The sequence below is a fragment of the Camellia sinensis genome, chromosome 14 (genome assembly GCF_055761805.1).
Source record: "Camellia sinensis isolate YWXY chromosome 14, ASM5576180v1, whole genome shotgun sequence".
Classification (NCBI taxonomy): domain Eukaryota; kingdom Viridiplantae; phylum Streptophyta; class Magnoliopsida; order Ericales; family Theaceae; genus Camellia; species Camellia sinensis.
Window position 1 is genome coordinate 38,952,304 of NC_138974.1, and position 19,592 is coordinate 38,971,895.

The 19,592-nt window shown below is 37.8% G+C and overlaps 1 protein-coding gene across 1 annotated transcript; it reads right to left on the bottom strand.

Moving 5' to 3' along the window:
• Positions 1-246: 246 nt before the first annotated feature.
• On the bottom strand, positions 247-2,173 carry LOC114277596 (uncharacterized). The gene is made up of 5 exons (XM_082904782.1): positions 1,828-2,173; positions 1,286-1,759; positions 1,019-1,174; positions 680-886; positions 247-440 (listed from the first exon to the last, which is right to left on the bottom strand). Exons 1-5 carry the CDS (start codon positions 2,171-2,173, stop codon positions 247-249), a joined length of 1,377 nt encoding a protein of 458 aa, XP_082760908.1.
• Between the last annotated feature and the right edge of the window lie 17,419 nt (positions 2,174-19,592).

Consider the following 19,592-nt stretch of genomic DNA (forward strand, 5'->3'; position numbering starts at 1 on the left):
GACAGACACAGGATTCTAATATCGGGGGGAGAGGGGGGCAAGTGTATATGCAATCAAAAAATTTGTCATGAGCATGTGATATACAATATCATTTTCTACCCAAATATCACAAAAATATATAATTATATGTTTCTATTCATCGTATATAATTACAAAATATTATCAAAATATAATTGGATATGTTTTAGTAAATCCATATTAATTTTCAAAAAAACAACTATTTGCTTTACATATCTACTTAGGCATCTAAAATTGTGCTCGACGTTCTTTCATGGCATAAAAAGCATCTATGATGGAATCTACATCAAAATCTCGAGCAATATCTTTCTCAACATATGTTAACAAGTAACTTGAAAGAAAATTATCCTCCATCATGTTGCGCAATCTAGTGTTTACAATTTTCATGGCTGAAAATGCACGTTCTGTGGTCACCGTAGAAACTGGTAAAGTTAGAACAAGATGAATTAATCTATCGACAAGAGGATAAATTGTTGACTTCCTTGTTGTTACCAACATTTGGCACAATTTAGAAATTGTCAACAACTGCTAAAACTTAGGATGTTTAAGGATGTCAATCTCGTAATTGTGCAATTGGAATTTCAAATGTTTTTTTTCTTGCTCTGTAAAATCATTAGGATAAAATTGATTTGCAAGCTTGCATATTCAATTTTGAACGAACTGTAATCATCCCTAGGATCTAAAGCAGAGCTAAGAATAAGCAACTCCATCACAGCTTCTTTGAGTCTGTTGTTTAATTCTTGCAATTGAGAATCACATATAATTGTAAAAATATCAACCCGAAAATGATGCTCAATAGTAATGTGATCTCTTTGGTGACAAGCACGACCTCTACCAGATGTGTAACGAGCACTCATATCAAGAATATCTATGTTATATTTTGCACAAAATAGTTGAACATTCTCCAACAAAGAAATCCATCCATCTTCTCTTTATTTTTGAACAAGTGCTTTTGTAGTTGATACTAGATGCATTGCACTCAATATATCTTGGGATTTACGTTGCAAAGCTTGGCAAAGATCATTAGTAGTCCCCATAATATCTCTCATAAGATGTAAGATAAACACAAACTTAAAAGATGTAATCTTATCATAAACTCTATCTGCATCTGCACGTTGAGTAGAGGTGGCTCCATCATTGATGACATTACTTAAGGCTGAACAAGTTGCACCAAACATATTTATCAAACTGGAAATAGATCCCAAGTGAGAATCTCATCGAGTATCTCCAGCCCGTTTCAATGTCCCAACTTGATTTTTGCCTTTACCAATTTCAACTTCATCAATGGCAAGTTTTGTTGCAATTTCTTCAACTTGAGCAACTTTCAACTGATCATGCCTTTTACAAGAAGAGCAACATAGATTAACTGTGAGAGCTAGATAAGAAAAAAATTGGGCAACGGGTATAACCTCTTTTGCTGTTGCTACCAATTCTAATTGGAGTCGATGAGCAAAGCAATGAACATAATACGCAAAATGACAGTCATGAAGAAATAAGGCCTGCAACCCAGTCCACTCTCCACGCATATTACTAGCACCATTATACCCTTGACCACGAACATTTTGTACATTGAGATTATGACGAGATAGGACAATACATATTTCTTCTTTCAAAGTTGCTGATGTTGTATCCGATACATGAACTATGTTAAAAAAGCGCTCCTTTATAAAACCATCTTTATCAACAAATCTTAGAACAATAGCCATTTGCTCCCTCTTTGATTCATCCCGAGCTTCATCCACTATAATGCAAAATTTTGCTTCATCAATCTCCTCACAATGAATCGTTGTATTTTTTCAAAGAAAATACTAAGAATCTCTTTTTGAATTCGATGCGAGTAATATGAAGCATTTTGAGGAGCTTTGTGTAACACAACATCTGCCACATCTGCATTATAAGATGCCAAGAGCTTTATCAATTCAATAACATTCCCTCGATTATTAGAATCATGACCTTCATTACGACCTCTAAATGCACAAGCTTGAAATATAAGCAATTTGACAACATCTATTGTAGTCTTCAACCACAAACGGTTTTTTGCAACTTGTTGAGAAGTTTGTTTCTCAACTATCTTCTCAATGTCTTGCGCTTGATTTGTTAAATCATGGCAAGATTTAACAGCAATTCTGTGCGATGAATTAGGACCCTTTCCCATATGAGTTAAGAAAGCACAATTCTTCCCACTATTGACTTTTTTCCATGAAGAAAATCCATCAAAAATGAAAGCGCTAGAAGTAGTGCATCCATTCGGTTTTGTAAAAAAATAACAAGGAAGACAAAAGGCACAATGTTTGGTTGGAGAATATTCTAGCCAATCTGGAAATAACTTACACCAAGAAACTAGAAAATGACGCCCATTCTTCTCTTCAAAAGGTTGGTTGTCAAGTTGGTATGGTCCAAATTTGATGTAAGCTCATCGAATCTCATCACGTTGAGATATCAAATAATCCCAAATTTGTGGTCGTAGTCCTAGATCCCTTACCAAAGAAGATGTATCAACTTCTTTGGATTCTATTCTAGGCACTTTACAAGGACGTTGTTCAGGAATTGAAGCTTCAACATTATCAGTGGAAGGTTTTGTAGTTGCATTAATTTCTATATGTTGAGAGCCGCTTTTCTTAAAGAAAGAATCAATTTTTTTGTTCGCCATAATTCACCTAACATTCAACTCAATTTAATTAAGAACTTGAAATTTATTAAACAATTTTTGTTACTCACTCACTAGGTAAAAAGCACACTAACAGTATAATTTAATCTAACAAACAAAGGACATGTCATTTTCAATGGGTAAACAATAAGAATCTGCAGAGTAATAGAATTTCTAACCCTAACGAGGTGGATAGCATCCAAATTGAAGGGAATTGCAACGAAATTAAAGATGTTTAAGCCTATTCATCCCCTATTCATCTCTGAGAAATTAAAGATATTTATTATTATTATTATTATTATTATTATTATTATTATTATAAAAGATATTTAGAACTACCGGATTATTTGATGGATTTCTTTCGGAGACAACAAAGTAGTAGAAAAGGTTCTTGAAGGATCATGATTGCCATTTATGGTCACATACCTTCCCACACAACAACATTGCATAAGCAATCTACAATAAATTCTACTACATTCAAATATCTATGTATAGATATGTAGAAATTATAGAGTAGTTATAAATGTATATAGGATTGAATTGCATACCCAGTGTTTTGAAGGGAAGGTACCGTTGAACCTAGGAAGGCTTGTAATCAGAGAAACCTTTGGTGCTGCTTCAGTGATAATCCCAAAACCCCCACACAGAGAGAGAGAGTAAAGTGGTGGAGAAGGGGCTTAAAGAATTATGTTAATAAGAATTTGGAGACCTTTTCAACTCAAGTGTAGGACATATGAGTATTATTTTTTTATTTTATTTTATTTAGTTATAACCAAACAACTAAAAAATTTATACCCTAATCAAATAAAAAAGACTTAAACATATTAATAAATAAATTCTCAATTATTTTAACATTATTAAATTTAAAATAAAAAGTAATCATCCTTAAAAAATAAATTATTATGATTATTATTTTTAGTATTTATCAAAAAAAAATTGATTTTTTTTAATTTTAAAGTAGAAAATTTAGGAGGTGACGGTTCTTAAATTATTTGCAAAAACTTTGGGGTGACGAACCTATATAATTTTAAAATATTTATAATTTTAATACTATATCTAGGGAGTTTTTTCAAAACTTCGGGGGTCGCCCCCGCCGCCACACCCCCCACCCCCGGGGTCCATCCCTGCGTTATATTTGAACTGCCGTTGCATGCCACTGTGATGAATGCAAGACACAGGAAAAGGTGCTATACTTTTTTTTCCGATAATGATTTCTTTCTTTTTCCGCTGTTGATTTATTTTTGTTTCATTTCTATCAGTTAGTGCTTAATTTCTTATTTCTTAGTGGGTTGGTTAATATTTGGGACTTGAATTACTCAGGGGGGAAAGGACAAGAAAGTTCGATTCATTTGATGCACGAGGCTTTTTCAAGCAATTTGGTTCTGATGAATGGGGGTAGTATCTTACCCGTGAAGCTCATTTTTCACAAAGGTTTGTTTGTGATGAAAATGGCTGTTGCCATTGTTTTGCTTCCATTCCTTTTCCTGAGAGTACAGAATGAGATTGATTCTTTCCTATGAAGATTCAGTGGCTTACATTACTTTCAGTAGGAATAGAGTGCAAGTAATATTTGGTTGTTCTTTGGTAATGATTATTATCATGCTCTTTTGTTTTAATTCTAGCGAGGCTGTTACAACAGTCCAACTTTCTGAATGTAGTTTATAGTTACTATGTGCTTTATGTCAATAAGAGATCGTTGTTGGCTCACCAAGTTATCATTTTGAGTTCCGTGGTTCAAAAGTTTTGGAATATACTTCAAGATGTTTGAGCCCATTTAAGATTGAATAAAATTACTCTTATCTTGTTAAAAAAAATTCATTAGTTTACTTGTTTTGAATGTCGTGATGAATTGGTTCCAAAATTGAAATGGGGATGAATGGATGAAACAATGGTTAGTTAAACAAAAAATTCTAGTATATACTCTTTTAAAAGGATGCATCATATGTTCTTAATTATATTATTTTCTTCTTTAATTATGATATTATTTTAGTTATGATTCATGAATTTTTTAGTTATGTCTCATATTGTATTTAGTTATGATATAATTTTTTTTTTTTAAATTGTGACTCAAAAAATTAAAATTATGTCATCCTTCTTTTTAATTATAAGTTACATATGATCAACCTTCTTTAATTTGAAAGATGTACACCATAATGTGTTACTAGTTGAAATAAATATTGAGAGAGAGAGTGATTGAAAGAGCTAATACACTCTGTGATTCAATTGTGTATTAAACATGAAGAGAAGGCTCCATTATATAGGAGAGCTAATACAACATCATTATGATACTACATTATGAAAGCAAACATATAAAAATACAAAGTAGCCGAAAGTTGAAGGCACTAGCCGAAAGTTGAAGGCACTACCTAAAGCACTACAATAAATCATCTGATGGAGAAGCACTACCTATTAAATATATATTAATGATATAAGCATGCAGCTGGTTTTATTACATTAACAAATAGCTTGCTTGATTTCCAATACTCGCCCTCAAGCTACGTTGTAGATATTAATCATTCCCAATTTTTCCGTCAGATCTTCGAAGTGAACGCGAGCAAGAGCTTTTGTGAGAATGTCAGCCTTTTGATAGTTTGTTGGAGTGTAGCTGACTTGAAAAACTCCTTCTTCAATCTTTTCCTTGATAAAGTGTCGATCTATCTCCACGTGTTTCGTTCGATCATGATGAACCGGATTCTTAGCTATACTGATGGCGGCTTGGTTGTCACAGTATAAAACCATGGGATGCTCAGATGGAACCCGTAATTCTTCTAACATCCTGTTCAACCAGATTCCCTCACAGATACCTAGTGCCATAGCACGAAATTCTGCCTCAGCACTACTACGGGCTACCACTGACTGTTTCTTGCTTCGCCATGTAACCGCGTTCCCCCAAACAAACGAACAATAGCCAGAAGTTGATCTTCGATCAGTCAATGAACCGGCCCAATCTGCATCTGAAAAAATCTCAATTTTTCTATTTGTTGTTCTTTGGAAGAAGAGACCCTTTCCCGGTGTCCTTTTTAGGTACCTCAATATTCTGATCACAGCAGTCATGTGTTTTTCGGTTGGATTATTCATGAATTGACTGACCACACTAACAGAGAAGCCGATGTCTGGCCTTGTATGAGAAAGATAAATGAGTTTTCCCACAAGACGTTGATATCTCCCTTTATCACTTGGTGCACTACCGTCACTTTCTTCCAGTTTGATAGTTGTGTCCATAGGTGTGTCTGCCGGCTTGCATCCTAGCATCCCTGTTTCATTCAGTAAGTCTAGAACGTATTTACGTTGTGAGACTGCTATACCTTTCTTTGACCTAGCAATCTCCATTCCAAGAAAGTACTTAAGGTTTCCAAGATCTTTAATCTCAAATTCCTTTGTGAGGAATTTTTTAAGTAAGCCAATTTCCTCTTCATGATCACCTGTTAGAATTATGTCATCCACATAAACAATGATAATTGCCAATTTCCCTCCTAGGGAGTGCTTCACAAATAATGTATGATCGGATTGACATTGAACAAAACCGTACCCTTTCACTGCCTTAGTGAACCGTTCAAACCAGGCCCTGGGAGATTGTTTGAGACCATACAAGGATTTTTGGAGTCTGCAAACTTTGTTGGAATTTAATGTTGTCTCAAGTCCAGCAGGAATGTCCATGTAAACTTCTTCCTCTAAGTCACCATTGAGAAAGGCATTTTTCACATCAAGTTGGTGAAGTGTCCAATCGAGATTAGCTGCCAAGGATAAAAGTACACGAACAGTGTTGAGCTTGGCAACTGGAGCAAAGGTTTCTTGATAGTCAATGCCATAGGATTGGGAGAATCCTTTGGCGACCAACCGAGCTTTATAACGTTCTACATTACCATCTGCCTTGTGTTTTACTGTGAAAATCCACTTACACCCAACTGGTTTCTTACCTCTTGGAAGATCAGTAATTGCCCAAGTACCATTCTTTTCCAGAGCCCGAACTTCCTCATTGACTGCCGCCTTCCACTTCGGATACTTGAAAGCTTCCTGAATATTCCGAGGAATGGGTATCTCCGTGATGCTAGACGTGAAGGCACGAAACGAAGGTGATAGCTTATCATAAGAAATAAAGTTCCCAATGGGATGCTGAGTACATGATCTAACTCCTTTTCTCCAAGCTATGGGCATATTAAGAATACTATTTTCTAACTCAGAATTATCAGTACTATCTGTGGGAGGAAGATTGTCACCTGGAATGTTGCTTGGATTAGAACCCGGTTCAGCCTCATGGGATTGTTGAGAAATTGCTCCTTCCTCCGTTTCCTCTTGGATGTGCTCATTATCCCGCAAGTCAACAATGAACTCAGAATTTTCGGCAGGTAAAGATTGATTCAATGACTCAGGAGGTGTGGGATTCTTGGTGGTGATGGATGGCTCACTAAATGACTCAAGGGTCCAAAATTGATTTTCCTGGGTTGGAGTCTCCCCCTGAAGAACGATTTTAGGGTAGTAAGACTGGGTTTCAAAAAATGTGACATCCATGGAATTGTAGAATTTCCTTGTGACCGGAGAGTAACACTTATACCCTTTTTGATGTGACGAATACCCAATGAAGATACACTTGAGCGACCTAGGATCAAGTTTACTTCGATACTGTTGATGGATATGAACAAAGACAGAACACCCGAAAATTTTTGGTGGGATAGTGGAGATGAGGCGAGTAGTTGGAAAGGATTTTAGGAGAAGTTGACAAGGAGTTTGGAATTGTAGTACCCTAGATGGCATCCTATTGATAAGGTAGGCTGCTGTAAGAACAGCTTCCCCCCAGAAGAATTGTGGAACATTTGTGGAAAACATTAGCGATCTAGCAACATCTAACAAATGTCTATTTTTCCGTTCAGCGATGCCATTTTGTTGTGGGGTGTCAACACATGAACTTAAGTGAACTATCCCTTCTTTGGCTAAAAATTCTCCTAGAATGGAGTTGAAATAGTCCCGAGCATTATCAGATTTTAGAATTTGGATTTTTGACTGGAATTGTGTCTGAATCATAATTTGAAAATTTTTGAAAATTTGGCTTGTTTCAGATTTGTCTTTCATGAGGAAGACCCAGGTTAATCTAGTATGATCATCTATGAATGAGACAAACCACCTAGTACCAGTTACATTTTTTATTCTTGATGGACCCCAGATATCACTATGAATTAGTGAGAATGGACGAGACGCTTTATAGGATTGAATGGGAAAATGGGACCGTACATGCTTAGACAATTGACAGATTTCACAATCAAAAGGTTTTGGAGTTTTAAATAATGAAGGAAATAAATGCTTGAGATACATAACATTCGGATGACCTAAGCGATAGTGCCACAACATAATTGCTCTATCGTTATTTTGACACGAAACCGAAAAAGAACTACCACGAATTGCCGTTTGAGGTTGTTCCTGTGGATAGTGGCGTTCCTTAAGAATGTAGAGTCCAGAGCATTCCTCAGCATTGCCAATCGTCTTCCCCGAATCCAAATCCTGAAATTCACAATGAGTGGAGAAAAAATTAGTAACACACCTCTTTTCCTTAGTGAGTTTACTAATTGACAATAAATTACAGTCCAAGTCAGGAACAAGGAGAACAGAGTTGAGAATAAGATTCCTAGACAGCACAACTGAACCTATACCAGCAACCTTTGATAGTGAACCATCTGCTATTCGGACCGTTAAAATTTTGACATGAGCTATATGTATCAAAAATTGTTGCATCTCCCGTCATATGATCAGATGCTCCTGAGTCCACAATCCAAGGTTTTTTACGTTTCTTACCAACAGTAAAGGCGTTCAAAGAATTACCTTTGTGAGCCAAGGTTCCGGATCCAATGATGTGGTTGGAAGACGAACCAGATTGTGACTGTAGTAGTTTCTGGAGCATCTCCATTTGCTCCTTGGTGAAAGGGCTTGCTTCAGGTTGTGGTGATCGTTCATTTGTACCTACATGATTACCTCGTCCTTCTTTCTCAAGAGGCTGACGTGGCTTCCAATCTGCTGGCTTTCCATGAATCTTCCAGCAAGTTTCTCTCGAGTGACCCGGCTTTCTACAATGATCACACCAAGGCCTACCTCCTTTATTTTTCTGACGGTTGTCAATAGGAGCGAATTGAGTCTTAAGAGCCGAGCATTCTGCCATATTCAGTTGTTGATGGGATCCCATCATGAGTTTTTTCCGGCTTTCTTCGCGACGGACTTCAGAGAATGCCTCTCTAAGGCTAGGTAGCGGTTTTACTCCCATAATTCTTCCTCTGATTTCATCAAGATTTGTGTTTAATCCTAACAAGAATGTAAACACACGCTTCCCTTCGACAATCTTTTTATACAACAAACCATCAGCAACACACTGCCAGTTATGAACCTCAAACGTATCAAGTTGACGCCATAGACGAGTAAGGGTATTGAAATATTCAGTTACCGTAAGATTGTCTTGACGTAAATCGTGGAGGGAGCTTTCAAGCTGGATGATTTCAGATGTGTTTTCCTTGTCTGAAAACGTTTCTTTTGCCATGTCCCAGATCTCTTTGGCAGTATCAAATGACAGAAAATTTTCGCCAATGTCAGTGGTCATAGAGTTGACGAGCCACGACATGACCATGTTATTTTCAGCTATCCACCTTTTGTAGGTTGATGCTGTGGTTTCTGGTAGTGCTGAGGCTCCGGTGATGTAGTCGTCTTTCTCCTTTCCCCGTATAAACATTAATATGGATTGAGACCATTGCAAATAATTTTGCCCATTCAGTTTATGGGCGGTGATCGGAAGATGAGAGGTTTCCATTTGATGAGAGGATAAAGATGATGAGATGATAATATCAGAAGAAGAGGAGGATGAGTCGATAGCCATTCCAAAAGCTGGACCGTATTTAGGCATGAAATAGAAGAATAGATTTGAGTAGAAGAGAGAGACAACAAAAAAAAAATATTGATGATGAGACAGGATTACACCTGCTCTGATACCATGAAATAAATATTGAGAGAGAGAGTGATTGAAAGAGCTAATACACTCTGTGATTCAATTGTGTATTAAACATGAAGAGAAGGCTCCATTATATAGGAGAGCTAATACAACATCATTATGATACTACATTATGAAAGCAAACATATAAAAATACAAAGTAGCCGAAAGTTGAAGGCACTAGCCGAAAGTTGAAGGCACTACCTAAAGCACTACAATAAATCATCTGATGGAGAAGCACTACCTATTAAATATATATTAATGATATAAGCATGCAGCTGGTTTTATTACATTAACAAATAGCTTGCTTGATTTCCAATACTAGTTATATACATGAAAGAGTTATAAGTTCAACATGCCATAATGCTCTGTATTTTTGTCTTTCTAAAATGGCTTCTCGAATCATTGATTTTGGGTTTTCAGCAACAAATTTCAACAATCAATTGTCGCTGTTCCTTTGAAACAGCCCCACACAAATATCACAAATGGCCTCCACAACTTGAAACCACAGACAAAAGGCTTTGAATCGGCAGCGCCGGCCATGACAATGTTGATAACAGGGGAGTCCGAGTAGAAATCAAATTAAATTACACGAGATGGAATCAATTTTGATAACAGATTTTCTAATCAAATTAAGAACTACATATTTGATTTGATTTATGGATTAGATTAAATTCAAAGAATTTTTTAATTTTGGAACTCGTCGAACCGACTTCTCTGTTTAACTAAGACCGATCCGTGTGCTGGATTTCATTCTGGTTCTGTGCATTTTCCACTTTCATTTTGTTGGGTTTTTGTGGATCGTGATTTGATTGGTAATGTTTCTGAATGAATTCTTTTTTAATTGGATGGTGTGATATTATCAAATAGGAAAAATCTGTTTTTGAGTTTGTGTTAATGGTGAAGGGTGGGGCAAGTTTTTTTTGCACAGTAGAGGGTAGGGTAGAGGTCGTGGAATGTGAAAGAAGAGAGAGCTTATGAGTGAGTATGCCGGGATTTGGATACTCCCCAGCAGTCCTCCTTCCAGCACTGTTCTGCACTTTTAACAGGATGGCGACACGTGGCTGAGAGAAGATCTATGGCACTGAAACTTATCCACGTCGCAGAGAAGGAAGGAAATTAATGGAACCTTCTTGTTAGCAAAATTACGCCGTTTTGTCTTAACGGAGAGATTTTTTTTTTTTTTTTTTGCGATCAACATATTCAGACCTTCAAATGAATCAGAAATCAGTCGTCCTCTTCTCTTCATTTCAGCCATAGCTGTGGATTCGATTCAAAGAGAAATTCGGGTCAGAAGAACCGCCGGAGTGCACAGCAACAGCGCCGTCGGGAAGAACCCTCCACCCATCAGATTCCATTTCATGAAGGGAAGAGCTTACTTGATTTTTTTCTTTGCAATTCAAGGGCATACATAGATGAGTAGATAAAAAAATTTAATTTGCAATTCATATCAAGAAGGGGTAAAAAAAAAAAAAAAAAACAATTGATGAATAATAAACAACCAATGTACCTGGTACTTGTTGGAGCTTAAATTCTCCATAGTGAGCAATGCAAATGGATTTAAAGTAAGCGTCAACAGAGCTTAAATTCCAAGTGAGCATCAACAACATCAACCTTAGGAACACAAAAACAACACCCACCCAAAAAAAAAAAAAAGAAAAAAAAAAAAAAAAAAAAAAATCACTTCAAATAAGCATGGAATCCCAAGTCCAACAGACTAAAATTTTCAAACAGAGAAGATCGAAAACCATCGACGCCGTTGCTACTCTGTTCTTCCCTTCTTTTGTCTATGGAGATTGGGAGATCTAGGTGTAAGATTGGTAGAGAGAGAGAGAGAGAGAAAAGAGACAGACTGAATGACTGATATATTCAATGTGTAATTGTATTTGTGATTTACAAGAGAATGAGCTCTCTCTCTTTATAGAGAGGAGAAGGAGACAATGGAGCACCGAAAGCATAAAGGCTACATTAAAACAATATAAAAGCTACAGCTAAAGTTGAAAGTGTGTGGTAGTGGGTGTTTGCCCTTTACAGCTACAAATGTACTATAGTACTATAGTGTGATGTATATTATATATTAACAGCCCCCCGCAAATTCAAGGAGGGTAGGCATCCACCAAGTTGAGTTTGGAAATAAGATCATGGAAGCGCCCAGGAGGATGAGCCTTGGTGAAAATATTAGTAGGTTGATCGGCAGAAGCAATAGGGAGAAGATAAACAGTACCACGTGTAACATGCTGTCGAATGAAATGACAATCAATCTCAATATGCTTTGTGCGATCATGAAAAATATCATTGTGAGCAATCTGAATGGCACTCTGATTGTCACAATAAAGAGAGGTAGCGCCAGAAGAGGAAACACCCATATCAGTGAGGAGCCAGCGAAGCCAGAGAAGTTCCTAAGTAGTATCAGCAAGAGCTCGGTATTCAGCTTCGGTACTAGAACGGGCAGTGAGGGATTGTTTCTTGCTACGCCAAGTAAGAAGAGAATTCCCTAAGAAGAAACAAAATCCCGTGGTGGAGCGTTGATCCGTAGAATCCCAAGCCTAATCAGCATCAGAAAAGGCACGCAGTTCAAGAGATGAGGAAGCAGAGTAGTGAAGGCCATGGAACAGAGTGCCTTTGAGGTATCGAAGGATGTGGAGTAGAGCAGTATAGTGGGGAGTGCGAGGAGCCGACAAGTACTGACTAACAATGTGAACAGCATAGGCAATGTCAGGACGCGTCACTGTAAGATAGACAAGACTGCCGACGAGCTGGCGATAAAGAGTAGCATCAGGGAGGAGATCCCCATCGAGAGGAGTGAGACGAAACTGAGGATCAACTGGAGTAGAGGTAGTTTTGCAATTGGTAAGACCAGCACGAGCCAGAAGATCTGATGCATATTTGGCCTGAGATAAATAAGAACCAGTAGAATCGTGAGAGACTTCAAGGCCTAAAAAGTAGTGAAGAGTACCAAGGTCCTTCATCTCAAACTGACGGTGGAGAAAACGTTTGAGGTGGAGAATACCAGCTGCATCATTACCAGTGATAATCATATCATCCACATACAGAAGGAGAAGAGTGGTACCATGAGGAGTAGTCCGTATAAAAAAAGCAGAGTCATAGGAGCTAGAGGTGAACCCGAAGTCATGAATGGTAGAACTGAACTTAGCAAGCCAAGCGCGGGGCGCTTGCTTGAGGCCATAGAGGGCATGCTGTAGTTTGCAAACCTTATGAGGTGGAAAAGTGAACCCAGGTGGAGGTTGCATGTAGACCTCCTCAAGAAGATTACCATTGAGGAAAGCATTTTTGACATCCATCTGAAAGAGCTCCCAGTGGCAAGCAGCAGCAACAGCAAGTAAACTGCGAACAGAGGTAAGCCGAGCAATAGGGGAGAAGGTTTCCTCATAATCAATCCCATATTCCTGATTGAAACCCTTGGCAACAAGACGAGCTTTGTAGCGTTCAATAGAGCCATCAGAATGAGTCTTGATTTTGTAAACCCATTTGCAGCCAATCGCAGTTTTTCCAGGAGGAAGATCAATAAGATCCCAAGTATGAGTTTTGTCTAAAGCTTGGAGTTCATCAATCATAGCTTGCTGCCAAAGAGGATTAGTACAAGCCTCACGATAGGAGGTAGGTTCACAAGTAGAAAAGGCAGCAGACCCAACAATATAATCACGAAGATAGATAGGAGGTTGAGTTACCCGGTGTGGTCGACCAGTAGGAGGATCGGTGGGAGGAAGAACCGGTAGAGAAGGAGGTGGTGCAATGAGAGGTGGACCTTCAGGAAGAGCGGTCTGGGCGGGAGCAGGAGTGAGCAAGGACGTCTCAATGAAGGAGGAACCGGTATGAAAATCATCAGAGAAGAGATCTATGGAAGGATTAGTAAACAGTACATTGGTGGTAAGTACGGGTAAGTGAAAGGAGGATAGGGAGGAAAACATTTTGTGCTCCCAGAAAACGACATGGCGGGAGATAAAAAGACGGTGAGAGAGAGGGTCCCAACAGCGAAAGCCTCTATGTTCAATTCCATACCCAAGAAAGTAACAAAGACGAGAACGAGGTTCAAGCTTGGTGTGTTCATGAGATTGAAGTAGAACAAAGTAGGCAGAGCCAAAAACCCGAAGATTAGCATATGGTGGGGGAGTGCCATGCAGATGTTCAAAGGGAGTTTGATTATGGATGATAGAGGTAGGAGCATAATTGATAGTGTAGACAGCAGTGAGGGCAGCTTCCCCCCAAAAGTTTTCAGGGCAGAAAGAAGAGAGAAGGAGAGCGTGAGTAGTGTCAAGAATATGCCTATGTTTCCGTTCAGCACGACCATTTTGCTGGGACGTGCCAGCACAGGAACGATGAGGCAGTGTACCATGACTCTGAAGAAAAGAAAGGAAATCTGAATCCCGATATTCCATAGCATTGTTAGAGCGAAAAAGTTTGATGGTTTTGGAAAATTGGGTGTGGATCATTTGGGCAAATCGATAATAAAGGTTTTTGAGTTCAGATCGAGTTTTCATAAGAAAAATCCTAGTAAACCGTGAAAAATCATCAATAAAAACAATAAAATAACGAGATCCCCCCATAGTAGTAGTAGGGGAGGGGCCCCAAATATCCGAATGTATAAGATCAAAAGGTGCACAGGAAACAGAAGCACTTTTACTGAATGATAAAGCAGGTTGTTTGGCAAGTTGACAGGGTATACAATCGAAATTATCTGGAATTACATAACCCAATTGTCCACTAGAAACCAAAGACTTTAAGCGATTAACAGAAATATGCCCTCAGCGACAATGCCAAAGATGAAAATGAGATAATGAAGAAGCAGATGCAGGAGCAGCGATCTAAGGAGAGTCAGGAACATGAAGGTGAATAAGCTCATAAAGACGTCTGTGCTTACGACCGATCCCAATAGTCTGCCCCGTCTGAGGTCCTGCACCAAACAATTAGTAGCAGAAAAGGTGACAGTTAGACCAAGTTCACATAATTGACCAATAGAAATAAGGTTTAAAGTGAGAGCAGGGATATGATAAACTTGAGGTAAAGATACAGAAGATGTGGAAACAGTACCAATATGACGGACAGACATAAGAGAACCATCAGCAGTTTGAATTGAGGGAATATGAGGAGATGAAGAGATGGAAGAAAATATAGTAGAATTGGAGGTCATATGATTACAACAGGCAGAGTCAAAATACCAAGAAGAGTTACCTGGAATCACAAACAAAAAGTAGGAGGAGGTGTACCAGAAGGGGAGAGAAGGTGTTTGAACATGGCCTCTACATCCGTTGGAGAAAAGAGAGGGATAGACGGAACAGGAGACTCAGAAAAACCCTCAGAGATAGTAGCGACAGTGTGATGACACTGATTCCCGGAACAATCAGAAAAACCCTTAGAGGCAGCAGCAGCAACAGTGTGATGAGACTGATTCCCGGAATGAGACTGATTCCCGGAACGATGAAAACTTTCCTGGGAAAAACCACCGTGAGAAGAGTGGCTATTGGAGGATGAGCGGGATGGATTGCGAAAACAATCCTGTTGCAAATGACCAGGACCAAGTTTGTTGCAGTATCGGTAGGTTCGGATGGAGCAATTGACCAGGAGATGTATTGAAGGAAGGTCCCGATTCTGACAATAGAGGCAGGCAGTGGTCCGCTGGGTAAATGATGGCCGGTACGGAGGAGTGGCAAGGACAGAGTCCATATGATGAGTTTGGAGAGTACCGAGACGAGTCTCCTCTGATAATAACTCAGAAATTGCTTGTTCAAGAGTGGGCAATGGATGGCGATGAAGTAGAGAGGCACGTACGGGCTCAAAAGAGGAAGTAAGAGCCATGAGAAAGTGCACCAACCTTTGCTGATTGCGATAGATAGTAAATAAAACAGCATCTTCTCGGTCATGCCAAGTTGGTTTTGAAAGAGCAAGCTGATCCCAAACTGAGTACATTTGAGAAAGGAAGTCATTAATGGACTAAGTGGATTCTTGGCGCATGCGGTGAAGTTGGTTCTGAAGTTGATATTGATGGGCAAGACCAGTAGTCTGGTATCGTTCTTTCAAAAACTCCCAGATGTCTTTGTAGGAGTAGCGACAGAGTCAAGCTGAAAACGACCAAATTGAAGACTGATAGAGGTAATAGAGGTATTTCGAAACCAGGTAATGATTTGGTAATTCTTGCTGTCTCATTCCTCAAGTCGGTCTTCATATGAAGCAGTAGCAGTAGTAGCAGTGGTAGCAGTAGCAGTAGTTGCATTAGTGTCTTTCACCGGTTGGGTCACATCCCCGGTGATAATTCGCCAGAGCTTCTTTCCTTTGAGGAAGGAAGACATGGCTTGGGCCCACAGAACATAGTTGGAACCATTCAAATAACGGAAATGGGATAGAAGGCATCATGACGATCCATAATAATAGGTGAATAGGGCGAAATAAATAGGAGTAGACCTATTGGAGCAAAATTAGGTAAAACAGAGTGTACCAATGAGTCCGGAAGGTCGAATATAGCTAGGAAAAGTGTGTTGTGCAGAGATGACGTCAGCAGAGGCTAAAAGTGATGTCAGCGGCGCACGTTAGCAGAGTACAGTGAGGAGCACGAGGCGTGTGGCGTACGGTAGCGGATTGGCGCAGGCGCGGCGCATGGGAGCAGTTTTGGCGCACGCGGGTGCAAAATAGTGGATCAGCGCATGTTAGGCGCACAGTAACAGGCGCGGCGCACGCAAGAGGCAAGGCTGACGTCAGACGCAGACGTGTGGGCGCGTGTGGGCGCGTGGCAAACATGAGCAGCAACAAATGGCGCGTGAAGGTGCGTGTGAGAGTGGTGGCGGAAATGGTGACGCGCCGAGGACAAAGGAGGTGCGTGTGGACGCGTGGAAGCGTTTTTTAGGACAGGTGTGGTGCCGTTGGAATCGTGATGAGATTCCGAGTTGTTTGGTGTAGTGCCACTATGTACAGGACTAAACACCAAAACGAAAAATTGCTAGAAATGTATAACGAGGCTCTGATACCATGTAAGATTGGTAAAGAGAGAGAGAGAAAAGAGAGAGACTGAATGACTGATATATTCAATGTCTGTAATTGTATTTGTGATTTACAAGAGAACGAGCTCTCTCTTTTTATAGAGAAGAGAAGGAGACAATGGAGCACCGAAAGCATAAAGGCTACATTAAAATAATATAAAAGCTACTGCTAAAGCTGAAAGTGTGTGGTAGTGGGTGTTTGCCCTTTACAGCTACAAATGTACTATAGTACTATAGTGTGATGTATATTATATATTAACACTAGGGCTGGAGTAAAATGAGAAGAAGAGTAAGATGTGATTGTGGGACGACGCCGTCGTTCATTAATGTCGGCCAATGTTGCTATCACTCTGTTCTTTCCTTTTTTCCCTTTGGTCGTCAATGGAGATTTGGGGCAAAGAGGAGTGACCTTTGAGCTTGTGAGTCTGTTTGCCTCCGTTAGCTTTTTAATCCGATACTTAACTTATCTCCCCCTTTGTGGCGTGGCAGCTTGTAGCCCATTAAATCTGTTCTTCGCCACGTGTTGCAATCCTGTTAAATGTGCTGGATAATGCTAGAGGGAGAACTGCTGGAGAGGATCGGGATGTAAACAGGGGATGATAGTTTGTGAACGACCAATGGAAGGAGACCATAGTTTTGGGTTTGCAAAAAAGAACATGGGTAAAAATGACTCTTTCATTAAATTTCTTTTTTTTTTTTTTTTTTTTGACTCATTTGTGAAAATTTTAAATTGTTTAGAAATTTGAAATTTTAATCGACTTGCTTGTAAATAATTAGTCATTTATTCAATGTAAGAGCTTCTTTTTTTTTTAATAAATAAATATGTAAAAGAAAATTTAAAAAAAAAAATGTGACAACTTATAACAAATAAACAAATAAATTATTTATTTAGTAACTTTTCAAACTCAATCTCAATGTATTTTAAAAAGTGTTTCTTTATGTACATTTTTTTTTTTTATAACTTACATAGATATTTTTTGATAAATAAAAAAATAAAAACTTGTCTGGTCTCTTATCTATCTAAAAAATATTAAAGATTTAAAATATTTTATCAAATATTTTATTAAATAACTTAGACCATCTCCAACGGTGAACCAAACCTGGCATCAAATTTAAAATTTGGTAAAAAAGTCACTTTTTTAAGCTCCAACGGTTTCACCAAATCGATATCAAATCCAGAATTCAGCAAAAATGGTACCAAACTGAGTGCAGGCGAAGCATTTCACCAAATCACTGTTCCTAACCGTTGGGATGAGACGAACGGGTCGACCATCCGGTTGACCAACCGGTCGCCCCGGAGAAAGTTCAGACCGTTCACAAAAAGGTTGAAACCAGTCCAAAAAAAAAAAAAAAATTAATTTTGCCTAGGTGGTCGACCGGCCGGTTGACCACCCGGTCGACCACCAAAAGTTCAAAAAAAAAAGGTTCAAACCGGTAAAAAAAAAAAAAAATTTTTTTGCCGTTACCGGTTGACCGGCCGGTCAACCAACCGGTTGCCCAGCGCAAATTTGATGAAACGGATTTGATGTTGAACCGTTGGAGCGCGAAGTATCAAATTAAGAAAATGATCCCTTTTTAACTCAAATTTAATGAAACATTTGGTACATCGTTAGAGATGCTCTTACATAAATATAAATGTAAAACTCACGTATCATTTCAACGTCCGCTGTACTATGGTAATAATTAATCCCAAATAGACAGATACAATACGGCTTTGTCTTTGTCAGTCCCAAATCCTTCAAAGTGTCGACCTAGCAACATTGAAATGATAGTCTTTCAAAAGACTTTTTCAAATACAAATACAAAACCTTATCCCCATTCTTTTCAAATACCGAAAATAGCTAGCCGTGAAAAGATCGGCTTCTAAAGTTAGTTCACAATAAATTTTAAATTCATGAAATATTTAATAGAATATTTAATAAAATATTTAAAAATTTTAACATTACTCTATCTTTCTAATCAAATGTTGGATGGTAGGCTGTTATGTAATTATGATAATTACATAATGTCTTGAAACGTCTATAAATTTTATGGGATGATAGAATAAAATAAGAAAGAAAAATCCATAAAAAAGTTCAAAAAGTCTTCAAAAGATTACCGAAGTCGGCATTGGTTCATAAATTTCATCCTGCTTCTTCATTGTGCAAAATGGAATTCCACTGGAAAACTATGTTCAAGTTGATTGCCTGGGTTATATTCTTGGTTTCCATTAACAAGCCTCTTGAGGCTGCAAGGAGTCGGGATCCTCTCTAACTTCCCTCTCCGGTTCATCCTCCGGTCAACGGCTCAGATAGAGCCACATTAACTATAAATAAATAAACGGCTCTGATTAATTACTTTAAAAAATAAAATAAAATACATACTCTCACTAACACACACACTCACTACACACACACTCTCAATCTGTCTCTTTGTATCTCTCCATCCTTTCTCGCTGCTGACACATCATAGCACACTCACACTCTCTCTCTCTATCACATTTCTAACCAAAAAAAATTAAAATCATACTTTCTCTCTATATCACGTTTTTAATAAAAAATAAAATACTATTTTAATCTTTTTTATTTTATTTTCATAATATATATATATATAATGTTTAATTTAAAATTTTAATTTTTATAAAATTAATATCATTGAAACTATACTTTTAAAATAAGATTAATATTAAATATATTTAATAAAAATTTAAAATAAATAAAAAGTAATTACTATGTTTAGTTATGCTTTCAAAGTATTATTAAAAATCCGAACTCCTCTAGTATGTGATAGTAAATGAAAACACATTTTTAATAAAAAACTATTATAATCTTTTTTGATTTTATTTTCATAATATATATATATATATATATAATTTTTAATATAAAATTTTAATTTTTATAAAATTAATATCATTGAAAATATTCTTTTAAAATAAGACTAACATTAAATATATTTAATAAAAATTTAAAATAAATAAAAGTAGTTACTATGTTTTTAT

Bases quoted from the DNA above. Each gene is read 5' to 3' on its own strand.
- LOC114277596 (XM_082904782.1), bottom strand. From the start codon at position 2,173: ATGGGAAAGGGTCCTAATTCATCGCACAGAATTGCTGTTAAATCTTGC. The intron at 1,760-1,827 runs GTATTTTCTTTG...TTTGCATTATAG, and splicing joins AATTCAAAAAGAGATTCTTA to TGGATGAAGCTCGGGATGAA. The intron at 441-679 runs GTTCGTTCAAAA...TAACTTTACCAG, and splicing joins AGATCCTAGGGATGATTACA to TTTCTACGGTGACCACAGAA.